The sequence below is a fragment of the Panthera tigris genome, chromosome B1, assembly GCF_018350195.1.
Source record: "Panthera tigris isolate Pti1 chromosome B1, P.tigris_Pti1_mat1.1, whole genome shotgun sequence".
NCBI classification, from domain to species: Eukaryota; Metazoa; Chordata; class Mammalia; order Carnivora; family Felidae; genus Panthera; species Panthera tigris.
Genome location: NC_056663.1, coordinates 64,497,639 through 64,512,811, shown reverse-complemented (window position 1 = coordinate 64,512,811; position 15,173 = coordinate 64,497,639). Strand labels below are relative to the sequence as shown.

Genomic DNA, 15,173 nt, shown 5'->3' with positions numbered 1-15,173 from the left:
CCACGTGACATCTTCTCTCAGAGACAGCCTGATCTTTCTCTTTGGTTTTGACTGGGCACGATTTTTGTTTTCTATAAAGATATTATTGAGCAGTTATAAGATTTTACCTTGGAAAATTCACCTAAAGGACATTGTGAGAGGAGATAATAACATGGGGCTAAGTGAATTTCCAAGAATGTTTCCATTGGCAAGATGTATTTACCTCCTTTTATCGAGACTTAGTAATTTGTCTTCATGCTCAACCTTGTTGGACTCCTCAGTTCTATGGTGTCTTCTGTAAAGAAGAAAGAATGTACACAATAAGGGTGGTAGAAAAGTGAAGGCACAAAGTCTTGTTCCTTGTGGATCCTTTGTGTAAACAAGTAATTCTTGGTCCTCACTAATATATATTTGAAGCTGGAACCTGAACTTGGAAATGCCAAGAGCTCAAAGTTGTTTCTACCTGCCAGTTTGGAAGAGGAATTTGAAATTCAACTTGAGGCAATTCAACCATCTGTTCATTTCTCTGAAGCCCAAGGATCTATCTGTAGTTTTGCCTTTGTGCTTGGGATCTTTCTTCAGAAATTTCTGTAGGCTTAGGAATAAACTCTCTGTATCCCTACCTTTTAAACATTAACAGGAAACTTGCTTGGAAATTCTTGGGTAAGAATTGGAGGAGCTTGGAAGAGCAGATGTTCTGTCCACAACCATTTTCTAAGGAAATGGAAGTCTTCTCTTGTCCCCTATAATAGGTAAACCTGACTCATTCACTGTCCATATTGTCATGCCAATCCTCCACGAATGGCCAGTACATTCTCAAGCAATCTCAACATATGATTATTAGATTCTTCCAGGCCTCCTCTTTTTTTTTTAATTTTCTTATTTTTTAAAATTTACATCCAAATTAGTTAGCATATAGTGAAACAATGATTTCAGGAGTAGATTCCTTAATGCCCCTTACCCATTTAGCCCATCCCCCCTCCCACAATCCCTCCAGCAACCCTGTTTGTTTTCCATATTTATGAGTCTCTTCTGTTTTGTCCCCCTTCCTGTTTTTATATTTATGTTTCCCTTCCCTTATGTTCATCTGTTTTGTCTCTTGTCCTCATATGAGTGAAGTCATATGATTTTTGTCTTTCTCTAATTTCACTTAGCGTAATACCCTCCAGTTGCATCCACGTAGTTGCAAATGGCAAGATTTCATGCTTTTTGATTGCCGAGTAATACTCCATTGTGTGTGTGTGTGTGTGTGTGTGTGTATACATATATATATACCACCTCTTCTTTATCCATTCATCCATCGACGGACATTTGGGCTCTTTCCATACTTTGGCTATTGTTGATAGTGCTGCTATAAACATGGGGGTGCATGTGTCCCTAAGAAACAGCACACCTGTATCCCATGGGTAAATGTCCAGGCCTCCTTTCCGTAAGGGCATGTGTATGATGCGGTACTGGAGGGCCAGCCAAACAACCAACATGCTAGGAGGTCTTCTGTGAAAGGCTTAAGGTGGTCTGTAGATTCGTCCTGGGTTATGGTATTGAAGATTTTGCATAGTAGAGTTTGATGAATGTGTGGTGCTACCAGAGCCACAGAAATCAGCCCACAATCTGTAGGGAAATTTATATTCAAAGAGCAAATAAAAGCACTCTAGACAAAGAAAAGCAAATGGGCCTTTCAGCTCATCATAGACTCTTGGGAATCTGAATCTGTGCAAGATTTTTCTAGCAAGCCAGAGAGGAAAACTGGGGACTCTAGGTAAAGTTCTATAAATACTTGAATAAAAATAAAAATGAATGAAAGAATAAAATTTATAAATTATTTTCTCACATAAAAAGGTCTTCCAGATATTCCTCACTCTATTCTCCATTGGGGCTGGGTAAGTAGACATGGATTGGGACTATTTAAGGGCATTTCCCCTTCAGGAACCTGAGACTAGAATTTATTGGTCAACAGGACCACTGCCACTGACCATCTCTTCCCTTCTTTATAACATCTTCACTCCCAGAAGGCCCTCCTTCCTGGCTAATACCCTGATCCCAAAGGATTCAAACTTTTATTCAATTTCTTTGCAGACCAGACCCCAATAGGATGTTCCTTATTATGCTTCTCAAAGGCTGTTTTCCTGTGTAAAGTCCACACCCATTCTTAAGGATCATGGGTTTTATTCCCAAGAATCAGTCACTCCAGTCTTTATATCTTCATCTGTCCTAATTCAGAGTGCTATTTCATTTCCTTCAGGTATTGACAGCCTGTTACCTGGTATTCTCTTTGGTCTCAGTTTCCTCATCTTTAGTAGCTTGTTCAAAAATACTCCCACTTGGCTCACGCCTCCCTGTCACCGTGTCCTTGGGTATCCACCCCCTCCCTCATTGACTCTGGCTGTGGCCACATGACTGGTTTGGGCCAACAGGACAATAGCAAATAGGGCACAACAGAAACTTCAAAAGTGTTCCCATTGTGTGTGTGGTTTACCCTCTTGCTACTTGTTTAAACACTGCACTTGCCATGGGAAGAAGACAGGGCCAACAGGTCCTGTGTGACGAAAAACACAGCTCAGTTGTTTCTGTCATCCAACCAATTGCATGCCCATTGCCAGGCATTTGGAGGAGGCCAGCCTTGATTATACAGCAGCCAGCCAGTGTGCCAGCTGTTTGTAGACACATACGTGGATGCTGCAGAGAACAGCCAGCCAGGTCCTGGCCAGGAGGAATGCCCAACCGATCTGCAGAATTGGGAGTGAAATAAATGCTTGTGGTTTTAAGTTAGTAAGTTTTGGGATAGTCTGCTATATAGCAAAAGATAACTGATATATCAGTTAAAAATGCAGATATTGGTAGTATTTACCTCACAAGGTTGCTAGTGTAGGTTAAATGGGTAGTTCTTGACATAGAAAGTGCTATGTAAATATAAGTTATTTTTGCCATCTGGATGACTTAAATGCTACACACCTTTCGCTGATAGAGTTGTAGACTAAATGCAAAGCTTTCACTGGTGCCTATGACTAAGACCTAACTTCAATGGGCTTCAACCTTTAGATGTCCCATCTGGACTCCAGACTCCAGGGCAATGAAAACCTCCACAACTAGGCGAGGAGAAAGTCCAGTTAGCTGCCAGCCAGGCCAATGGAATTAGAACTATACCTCCTCACTCTGGGCCTCTGGGCATCTTTCCCAATCGGTAATTCCCTTCATGGAGAAAAGCTCAGAAATCTCACTGTGTGTTGTTAGGAAACATTTATGCCAAGACTTTCAGACCACAATGACAATGGTTTGTAAGCTGAGATGTATCCACTTTCAGACTCTTCCAGACTCATTTTCTAGCTATATTGTTTCTCTGAAAATATGTTTCTTTTAATAGAACAGGGTCCCCAGCTCTCTCCACTGGAGAAACACATGCAGGGTCACCTGTAACATCTTGCTTCTTGTTCAAATTGGGTGAACCACAGGCTCCTGGGAGGGTGTTCATAATAAAGCTGAAGATGAGGCAAATTGCTTACTTCCTCATCTTTAAAACAGTGATCCCTAAAATCTCTTCCTGCTTTTAAATTGGAATTCTCAAAGTATTCTGCATATCTTGTGTAGATCATGTAACTGGAGACACCTGGAGTGTGTCTAAAAAGGCTTTTAAAATCCCCAAACAGCAGAAGAGAACCTGCCTCATTTAACAGCTGCAGGGACAATATATATTTAGAAAAAGCATCTCATTGGTAAGTTGGGATATTTTTGGCTGGGTGCTTAGGTTATGCAGAGTTATGAAATGTGTTTGCGTAAGGGTGTGTGTGAATGATGGGGCTAAGGAGATGGTTTTCTCCTTTACTTTTGTCCTGGTTGCTTCTCTCCTGTTGCTTAAATCATTAAAAGAAAAAAAAAAAAACTCACACATTTGTAACATTTTCCTTAACTTGTTTTAATGGTGGTATTCACTGTGAGTAAAGATAAAAATACAAAAATATATAAAAGTATGAGTATATATAAGAAATATATAAATATCGGGGCACCTGGGTGGCTCAGTCTAAGCGTTCAACTCTTGATTTCCACTCAGGTCATGATCTCCCGGTCCGTGAGATGGAGCCCCATGGCTTGGCTCTTCTCTGACAGCATGGAGCCTGCTTGGGATTCTCTCTCTCTCCCTCTCTCTCTGCCCTTCCCCTGCTCACCTTCTCTCCTCTTTCTCAAAATAAATAAACATTAAAAAAAGGAATATATAAATATATATAAATTATACAAATATATATGTGTGGTATTTGTATAAACACGATGTTTCCATTTATCTGATGCAAGGTCAAGTTCATAGTATCTTTGAAAAATGTATCAGAAAGCACCTTTGAAGGGTATTCAGTCCAACTTCGTTTTTCAGATGAGGAATCTGAGCTTCAGAGTGACTATTTTATTCAGCGTAACTAGTCCGCGACCAAGGGCAGAACTAGAAGCCTGGGCTTCTGACAAGTAGCTCAAGTCAGTGTTTATCATCTTTGGGTTATTAACAATAACAGTGCATACACTCACTTTAAAAAGGAATGCTTAAACAGCAGTGCTCAAATGGAAAATATATGGATTGCTGGGAAGTGATTTTTCACACCCACTCGAAGCAGATGTTAACAGCTAACGAGAATGGCACAGCCATCGTGCCTGTCTGCTGGGATCAGCCACAGCTGGCAACATTTTTTGAACCTCTACTCATATTAAATCCTCTCTGAATAATGAAGCATGGCCCCTGCCCTGGAGATGCTTAGAGGCTCACAAGTGGGGCAGGCATGAAAAAAAAAAATTCGATTTGTTATGCTAGCCCCTTGTGGTGTACACATTTACATAGTTCTAGGGCGAGATTAAAATTTGCACCTGCCATATGATTTCACTTCTGTGTGGAATCTAAAACACAACAAGCAAAACAAACTGAAAACAGAAAATAGACTCTAGACTCATAGATACAGAGAACTGTGGTTGCCAGAGGGGAGGAGGTGGGAGAAAGGTGAAATAGGCGAACGGAGGTATAAACCTCCAGTTGTAAGTAAATCATGGGGTGAAAAGTACAGCATAGGGAACACAACCAGATTGTAACAGCTCAGTGTGGTGACAGATGGTGACCACACTCAACTACGGTGAGCATTTTGTAATGTATACAGTTGTCCAATCTCTATGTCGTACACCTGAAACTAATATTGTATATCAGCTATATACTTCATTAAAAAAAAAATACTCTGCACCTACTGTCTCTCGAATAGTATAAATTCTTGTGTTTTCCTGGTCTGTATTTTTGTGTTTTGTTTTCAACACACAAACAGTATACTGGAACATTTTTCTAGAATATGTAAAGATAAGGCAGGAGGACCTTGTTCCCCCAAATTAGAGTTAGTAATGGGTGATTGAGTGTGTTAAAGTTTCGAGTACCAAGTCTTTGATTTTTTTTTTTTTTTTTTTTTTTTTTTTTTTTTTGTCATTAAAGGCAACAGAGAAGAGAGAGAGCTATCTGGGGCACCAGGCTTATTTAATCTAAAAGAACAACCATTAAAAACACATGAAGGATTTTTTTTTTTCCCTTTCAGTATTGTTATTACAGTTCAAAGAATTTTGCTGTTTTACATTCAACCTCAGTTCGGGTTGAAGAAAGACAATTTGTTCCTCTTCCAATATTTTTGAAGGTTTTCGAAATGGATTTAAAATATTTTGACTTTTAAATTTTGCAGTTTTTTCAGACGTTAAAAGTAAATTCAGGCTCAGCACTCACAGTCCCAATGCCAAAGGGAGATTAAAATAATAACAACTCATACAGATGCCCACACTACCTACAAATGTGTACTTTGGGAAGTCAGGCTTTAAATACAATCTGGACATAAGTACAGATGGTACCCTTTGCAAAAGTCACTATAGTTTCCATCTGAAATTATCCAAGTTAGGTAGGAACTGTCCCACTGGCAAGTGGGTCTGTAGGAAGTCATGGATATGGTCTCCTGATGAATATCTTGCTGCCTAATTCAGAAGCTCTGAACACCAAAGATAAAATTCATCTCATTTCCACTTGCTCTTAAGAAACTGAAAATAATTTTTAAAAGTATACAGTAGAAAACTGACCTGACCCTGGACCATGTATATATATATATATATATATATATATATATATATATAGCCTTTGATTATCATTCAGTATTTTCTGAATCTGAGGGACCTGAGTGATAATTCATTTGGGAGACTCTAGCCTGAAATCCTGCATCCACCCAGAACTGAGGTGGGGGGCAGGCATTTTGAAGAAAAGTTCTACAAGAAACATGAAAGGTAGGAAAGTGTGAGCATGGGGTATGAGGCACTCACACTTCATCATTCCTTCTACAACGTTGACTGGGCAACTTTCCAGGTCCCTGACACAGTGTTCAGCCCCAGGGATATATGCTGGAGAGCGATCTGTCCTTCCCTGAGCTCAGAGTCTATTGGTGCCAGGAGACTTACAATTAAATGAGCAATTACAATAGTATGTGGTAAGTTTCCTGGTATAGCAGAGCTTCTCATCATGTCTGCAAATACCATGACATAGGGGATAATTAAACCTAAACCTCTGGGGATAAAACTCAGGCTTTGTAGGGTATAGAAACTCCACAGGTAATTCAAATATGCAATCAAAATGAAGTGGGTTAAGTGCAGGATGCTAGGTGAGCACGTTTCTCAATACTTGGCATCAGAATCACCCGTTGGCTTCTTAAGCACAGCCCTACTGGGCTCTGTCCTCAGAATTCCTGGTCCATAGGTCTGGGGTGCAGAGAGGCCAAGAATTTGCATTTCTAACAACTGCCCAGGTGCTGTTAATGCTATCAGTCCCAGGAACCATTTTGAGAACCACTATGGTAGTAACAATTGTTCTAGCTCAGGTTGCTGAAGCAGGTGTCCCAGAGGAAGTGATATTTAAGGCAACCTGCAAAGGCTGAGTGGGGGTTGAGCAGTGTGAGAACACAGAACAGTGTTTGAATGTGTGGTGGACAGAAGCTGGAGGAAGGTTTCATGTAGAGGGAAAAGCTGAGCAAAGGTCTAGAGCCCCATTTGTGGGGCTGAACGAATGTTCAGAATAATTGGCTACAACCAGGTCATGGTGGGGGCAGGGAAGGGGGCAATTTAGTCACATTAAAGAGTTTGGGATATATTTTAAGAGTAATGGCTAAGTAGGGATAGGATGTGATCAGATGTGTGTTTTGTAAATTTGCAATGAATACCTCATTGGGCATGGGTTAAAGGTGGGCAGAACTGGAGAAGGTCTAGTAAAGATACTGTTGCAGGTGTTCAAGTAAAAGGATAGTTTGCACAAGGATGAGGGCAGTCAGGAAAGAGAGACAGGGACAGATTCCAGAGACCAATGAGGCAGAATAATAGGATTTGGTGATTGAAGGCAGAAGTTGGGGAGAGGGAGAGGAGAAAGGACAGTCCAAATGGATTTGGCAACAGGTGTTTGTAGTAATGCCTTTCCCACGGGTGTTAGGGTGGACAGCGGTAGTAGATTAAAAGTTTGGACACATTGAGTTTGGGGTGCTTGGAAGACCTTTAAATGGAGACGTTCAGGAGGTCGATGCCTGATCTGGAGTGTAGTATGAGCTGGAGATAAATTTGGAGCTTGGTTCTCAGCATAGAAATGACAACTGAAGGCATGAGGGTATCCAGGAGCACTGGAGAATGAGCAGGCAGAGTGAGATAAATGGAAGGAAGCTTGGGGCCAAGGGTTTCTTGGGTTCTGGAGACTTTGGTTGGCTGAAGTTGAGATAGTCCTGTTCATTGTAGGAGAAATGATCACTGTTCACTCACTTGTCTCAGAAGTGGGATTGAGTAAATGAATGTAAGGGAGAGGTTCTAGACTGTCTGTATATGGGTGACACAAGATTGCTTCTTCTCATTATGTCCAGGACAGGTGCTCATAATCTTCCTTCCCTCTCATGTGGCCAGAGGAGAACAGGAGGGGCCCTGCTGGTATCATGGCGACCGCTGGGAGAAGGCAGGGCTACACTGGGGCCGATCTATGATTCTCAAACACTGAACTCTAAATCAGACATCTACAACTACTTATCCCTGGCTGTTAGGGCTGCCCTTGATCGCTAGGAAAACACTTGAGTCTGAAGATCTTATACCGGGGTGTGCGAAGGTGAGGGTGGTGGTGGGGTGCCTCGTTGTTCTTCTATACGTACATGACTGCTGTGTATGGCACACTTTCTGTTACTTAGCTTGGGCCCGTCCCTGTAAGTATAGGGGGCGTGGGTTAAAAAAAAAAAAAAAAAAAAAAAAAAAAAAAAGTCCTATCCTCAGGAAACTTATTCCAGGGATGTAACAGACATTTTTTAAAAATCCAGTATCTCAGGACGAATGCATAATGTAGTTGTAAACAGTCTAGTCTGGTACACACTGTAAATATCACTGTCATATGGAACTGAAACACAAACACAACTTGCACCGACCCGTTTTCCTAGCCACCACATCGCCGCGCAGCAGGCGGGTCCTCACAGTCCCTTCCTCCCCAGCCGCTTCTCCAGCGCCCAGAGCGCGCGCTGGTGCTCCCTGCTGCCACCGAGCGGGCAAGCGTGAGAATGGCACATTGCTCCTGCTGTTACGAACCCAAAGAAAGGCAGAAATAACAGAACTTTTCCTTTTAATATTCTTTTCCTTCTTCTTTCTTTCCCTCACTTCCTCTCCCTAACTTCCTGTCACCTTTTTATTTCTTTCAGTTTCTTTCTTTGAGGGAAGCAATAGGCATTTTTGAGAATACTACAAGCTTACAGTGTTATCATCTGAACAATTTCTCTTTTTAAATTCACCAGTGGCTTAATATTGTGTGTTTGTTTTTTTCAAGGGTTGATGGTGGGGGTGCTTCTGGGAATATTTCTCATTGTTTTACCAGCTATGATTTATGCCATATGTGGAAGCTGGTAGAGCCTGATGAGAAATGGAGCTGAGTACATTCAGAAGTGAAAATAAACAGTCTATTTTTTATTCTGCTTTAAATGACCTATCTTTTTCAGATCCTAGAATCTGCCTTAATGATTTTTGAAACAGCTTTCTTTGTAGGCTTGACACCATCCTTCACAATTAAACTCAGTATGGCTAAAATTTCAAACCATAGTGTTAATCTACTCCTATCAAATTATATGGTACTAATTAATAAGGCATAACATATTTCTCTAGTAGAGTATCGTCTTATTCATGTTTTAAAAGAAGCAATGACTATAGTGAATTAAACTAAATGAAAAAACTTCCACTTTCACAACTGTTTGCTTTTTCACATCAGGCAGAACATGATTTAAAAAAAATTTTTTTTTAATGTTTATTCATTTTTTGAGAGAGAGAGTGCAAGCAGGGGTGGGGCAGAGAGAGAGGGAGACACAGAATCTGAAGCAGACTCCAGGATCTGAGCTGTCAGCACAGAGTCTGATGTGGGGCTTGAACTCACAAGCCATGAATGAGTTCATGACCTGAGCTGAAGTCAGACACTTAACCAACTGAGCCACCCAGGCTCCCTAGGCAGAACACGATTCTTAATCAGTTCCTGAAAAGCCTGAAGTGATGTATGACATCTATATATTTCTCTTTACCAATGTTTATATGGACTTGATAAATTTCGTACCTCAGCGTGGGACCCTAGGCATTCAATCAGAGTATTTATAACATAACTGGAGATGACTTAATTGCCAGTACTGGTTTTTGCTAGCTTATCACACATGAAGACCTAACAGGGGAAATAGCTTCCCTACGTACCTCTGATGTCATCAGAGAAACCAATAGGAGGAAAAAAGAAAAGAGACATGCTCTTACCATTATCATTGCCTTGCTTGATTTCTTCCGCTGTCCGATCTATTAATACATACAAAGACCAAACCACACAGGTGATCGCGATTACGTGGAATGTGACAGAGCAGAATATTTTCCTCCTTTCGCTGGTGGTCATCTGTAGTTTCTCCCACTGCAATTGTAAATGAATCACTTACAATACTGAATTTCTGACTAGGAAACTTGGCCCCCCATTTATATGCCAGACATTGACCATGAATGGAGGAGAAACATAAGATATCTGCAATTTCAGATGACACGACAACATTCAAATAAGTCTTTGTGTTGGGAAAGATACGAGATCATAACCCCTGGAGTTATATATAACTTAAATATATATTAAAATGAAAACAAATATTTTCCTAAACAAATTAAATCAAGTAATTTCTGTTTTGCTGGCCTGTAGTTTTCTTGTCTATAACACAGATGGGATAGTTTTACAGCTGTACAATTTTTGGAAAAGATTTCCTTCAGGTTTCTGCATATCTCCCTCCTTTGTGGTACTAGATTATAAGTAGTAATAAGTAATCTCTTCTCGGATTAACACATAACCGGATATAGTGTTGCATTCTTGAACGTATGTACATTAACAGGTACTTGAACGGCTGAATGGTATCTGTGAAAGCCAACATCTGTTCACAGCCCTTTTCCGAGAGAACACATTTTATCATCTGGGCAATGGGAGAGAATCCGAGGAAGGCCCTTCAAGCACAACCTTGATTTTCTGCTACCACTACCGTCAAAATCACTGGCCCTTAGGCACACTCCTCAGGAAGCTGAGGGCTGATCCCTCTTGGGGGAGGAAGAGGACCACAATTTTTACTGTAGTAAGTTCAGGTTTGTATGAGGAAACATGTCCATTATTTACTTCGGAGAAACAGACTCAAAATTTTAATGCCTTGACGGTTACAGTATGACTTCATTTTTGTTAGGAATTGTGCCTTTATTTTTCACTGCACCATTTCTAAAGGGAAATCAAATCGCTGTGATTTTTGTCACATCGATGTGCCAAACTTTGAAGAATCCGTGATTTCTTTTCCCCATTCTTATTATGCTCTTGCTAAAGCAAACTCTTTAGAACTTCAGAAGACCCCCATTCCTTTCCCACCCATCCCCACGTCCTCAGTTGAAAACAAGAGGGCATATGTTCATGCTCCGTAAGTCCTGACTCTGCCACCAGCTTTGAGACAGAGGTAAAGTTGCTTAACCTCTCTGAGCCAATCGCTTCATCTCTGTAAGATATAGATTGTGGCAGAGACTGTAACAGAGAGGTATGGGGAGAGGAACCTTCTTCTTTTCTTCCTTTATTAACAGACTAATTCTGTGAGCGTTGGCATTGTGGCCAGCTAAAAGCTACCTTCCAACCTTCCCTGACAGAGGTGGACAATGACTGGTTTCCATCAATGACATGAGATGACTATCTACTGGGATATTGAGTTCTTGTCTTCCTGGCACAGGAACTTCCCCTTCTTCCTTTCCTTCAGTTTTTCTTCTTTGTTACCTGGAATTCATAATTAATGGTAGGAGTCCCAACAGCTTCTTGCAAGCCCCAGGGAAAGTCTTGAGAATTGGAGAGACTCAGCCTGATGAGCAACAGCTTCTCTCTGGATGCCCACTTTATATGCAGGGAAAATAAAGCTCTAATTAAGCCACTGTTTCTCAGGACTCTGCTACTTGCTGTCAAATGCAACCCCTGATAGAAGAGTTAAATTGATACTTCCTAACGTGCCTTCCATTCTGACGATTAAGATCCTATAATTTCATTTGTAAGAAAGCACAATACTTAACATCTGGTCATGATGCGCCAGAAAGCTTTGTAAACACTTTAGAGAAATAAATGTTATATTTCCAAACACCATCCATTCCTCCCCCACTGGCTAGTCATCACGCAGTTTTCCTTATAAAGGGTCTGTTAGAACCAATGAAAAAATCACACTTCATCTTGTACTTTCTTTTTTGATTAAACTGTATTTTATATATTATATCAAACAAATAATGGAGAAATCTTGGTAATGCGCCTATGGGAGAACCAGATGCTTCAGTCTAGGCTCTACGTGTAATTAATCGACACTGAACTGAGAAGGTTTTCATATGTGTATCTTGGCTTTTATCTAAACTTCATACTATCTCTGTGAAAGACTGATGTTTAAAAATCTGTTTTGTCATTGATTTATTGTCACGTTAATCTGAATAACCTGTCTCATTGTAAAACAGAATATTATCATTTGGCAATAGCATTTCGTGATTTAAGGACCGTTGTGAATTATCTTTATATCCAGTATGACCAAATAAAAACTGCCGGATGGTGCAGAAAGGCAGCTTTACACGTTCACATTTCCTAAATGTTCCAAGCGGATGAAAACATGTTCAGTAACAAAATATCCCTACCAAATCAACCGTCACTTGTAAAACTGGCTTAAAAAAGAACCTTAAGAATTGTGTCTTCTTAAGTCTAAGGAGCATTTTGATGAGGTGGCTGAGAACACATTCTTCAAATTTAATGAGGCTCAAATAAAAAAAATATGAGTGGGGCTGACAAGGATGGACCAACTCATTTGTAAAGATTCCTTCTGGTTCCAGACAATAGAAGGTCTGAAGTTGTCACTTCCTAATCTCAGTAGCATTTTAAGGAGAAGTGAAGTGTAAAGGGACCATCAAACTTCCCTGCTTCCCTTTATAAATTCTTACAGGGACTATTCTGGAATGCATGAGACATCACAATGCAATACCACAGTGGTAAATCGGTGAATGCAATACCACAGTGCCCTCTTTCTAATAATTACATTATTGCACACAATATTCAGCACTGAGCATTAACAGAAATCAGTGTATTTTGTAAAATGTTCACCGTATTCTTGTGTTTTCAGGTTTATATATAAAGTTTGAATACATTTTGTAAGGCTTTACAATGAGGAATGGATTGAAAGGCAAGGATAGAAATCTTTTAACAAAGCTGTCATGAGGGGCACCTGGGTGGCTCAGTGGGTTGAGTGGCCAACTTTGGCCCAGGTCATGATCTCACAGTTTGTGAGTTCAAACTCCGCATGGGACTCCCTGCTGTCAGTGCAGAGCCCCCTTCGGATCCTCTGTCCACCCCCCCCCCCCGCCCTCCCTGCACATGATCTGTCTCTCTCAAAAATAAACATTAAAAAAAAAAACAAAACCAAAGCTATCATGAAAGGGCTCTAACTTAATATTTGGGATGCTGAAATTGAATATCAGTTCACAAAATATTCTGTTACAGGAAAGCGATGATCTGTAGGAATGCACACAGCATTTTCACCACCCCCCCCCATCCACTTGTACAAAATAATGTGTGCTAATGCCCATCAGACCCCAGTCCGATGTGTACCACTGGGACCTCTCTGAAGGGGGATATCAGAGAGGAGAGTGCCCCCCCCCTCCGTCAGTGTGGCCCCTGCTCAGCAGCAGTGTGGTGTCAGCATCACCTGGGTGTTTGGGATGCAAATTCTCATGCACCACTTCTGAGACGTCTCTGCATTGGCCTTGCCCAAAGGCACACAGAAAATACTAACGTCTGGCCCGTCATTGATGACACACAGCTCTCTGCCAGGGGAACAACCTCACCTTTGTCTTACTACCAGCAGGGACAGCAGGGTCACTGCCATTCCTCTCTAGATTATTCAGGCCTGAGTCACATATCCATCTACAAATCCCTCAGTTTTAAGACGACACATGTCTCTCCAAGGAGACTCAAGGAAGCTGGTGGAAATAAGTCAGCAGCTCCCTTTCCCTTCCTTGAGGGACAGTGATACACCACAGCACACCGTCCAGCTGTCTATGACTCTTTGCACCGCCAATCCCCCTGTCCACCCCCCATCAGTCGCTCAGTCCTCTTTTACACTTCCAAAATGAGGGATTAGCTAATGTTGGCAAAACCAGTGTGGCAAAATCTTAGCACCTCCTACGTGGGTGGTCTTGGACCTTGCTGTCTTTGGATCTCTAGGTCTTTGGTACCTGCTTTATTGCTCTTGGCCTTTGGTTCCTTATGGAAAGCCCTCAACAATGGAAAGAATTGAGCAGAACTCTGTTATTCACTTTGAATCATACAACTAGATTTTTTTCTGAGGACTTCTGAATTGGAGTATAAATTGATGCATTTATACTCACATTGTTTCTGTGAAATGTTCCATTTGTGCTGGCTGAATCAAACTGTGAAGGTTTTCTAGTTTAAGTCACTTGTATTCTTATTCTGTCCTAACATGTAAATTAAAAAGTACCATCCAATAAGAATGCTTTTGTAAATCTTTGTATCAGAGAAGAATAGAGGACGCTTATTTGCACACTATCAAAATACACGGGCTAAGGAATGCTTTACTAAATCCATTTCTTTTTCTTCCTTGACATAGTTTCCACTACATTTTCTAATTTTCTTAACAGCCATTGAAACTGGATTATCAGCAAAGCTACAGAATGATGGAGCAAATAACTACCACCAGGTGGCGCCAGGCCCAAACTGTTCTAGTACCGAGAACAGTGCCTTCCAGCCCACTGGTAGAGCCAGATCCAGGAGCTCCCAGCCAGCCAGCTGAGCAAGCTCTTTCTGGATATTTCAACAACCCAGCATAAATGCAAAACCACACTTAACTGTCACTCCCTGTCAGAGCACTTAAAATTTTCCGAACCGACTTACATAGTAGAGTTTTACTTCATGTGAGTAAAAATAATATCCGGGGCGTCTAAAGTTTACTACATTATCTATATGCTTTAGTAAGATATATTGTGCCAGAGGATAGTAAGTAAAAGTTCTGAGGCTTATAATATTGGTGAAGTTTCTAGAGGGTCCACTGGTATGGGGCTGTGGTTCCTTCTTTCTTTTCTTTTTCTTTTTTTTTTTTACATTGAAGAATAGTTGACCCACAATGTTAGGTTAGTTCCAAGTGTGCAACGTAGTGATTAACAAGTCCATATGGTACCACAAGTGTAGCTACCATCTGTCCCCATACGACACAATTATGACGCCCTTGACTATATGCCCTATGCTGTACTTTTTATTCCTGTGACTTAGTCATTCCATAACTAAAAGCCTGTATATTCCACTCCCCTTCACCTATTTGCCCATCCCCTACCTTCTCCCTGGAGACCCTTTTCCCTCTTCTCTGTATTTATGAATCTGTTTCCTGGGGCAGTGGTTCTTTTCTTTTCTTTTTTTTCTTTTCTTTTCTTTTTTTTAATGTTTATTATTTATTTTGAGAAGAGAGAGAGTGCAAGTGGAGAAGAGGCAGAGAGAGGGAGAGAATCCCAAGCAAGCTCTTCACTGTCAACTCAGAGCAGAGCCTGATGCAGGGCTCTAACCCAACTGTGAGATCATGACCTGAGCCTAAATCAAGAATGGCGTGCTTAATCAACCCAGCCACCCAGGCGCCCCTGGGGCAGTGGTT

The 15,173-nt window shown here is 41.0% G+C and overlaps 1 protein-coding gene across 2 annotated transcripts in view; it reads right to left on the bottom strand.

Moving 5' to 3' along the window:
• MARCHF1 (membrane associated ring-CH-type finger 1) overlaps nt 1–15,173 on the bottom strand; it is a 90,479-nt gene that overhangs the window by 6,708 nt on the left and 68,598 nt on the right. For both annotated transcript variants that reach the window (XM_042983668.1, XM_015538442.2), the window contains one exon: nt 9,757–9,904. In XM_042983668.1, coding sequence (XP_042839602.1) covers nt 9,757–9,904 — 148 coding nt within the window. The remainder of the gene's footprint in view (nt 1–9,756; nt 9,905–15,173) is intronic.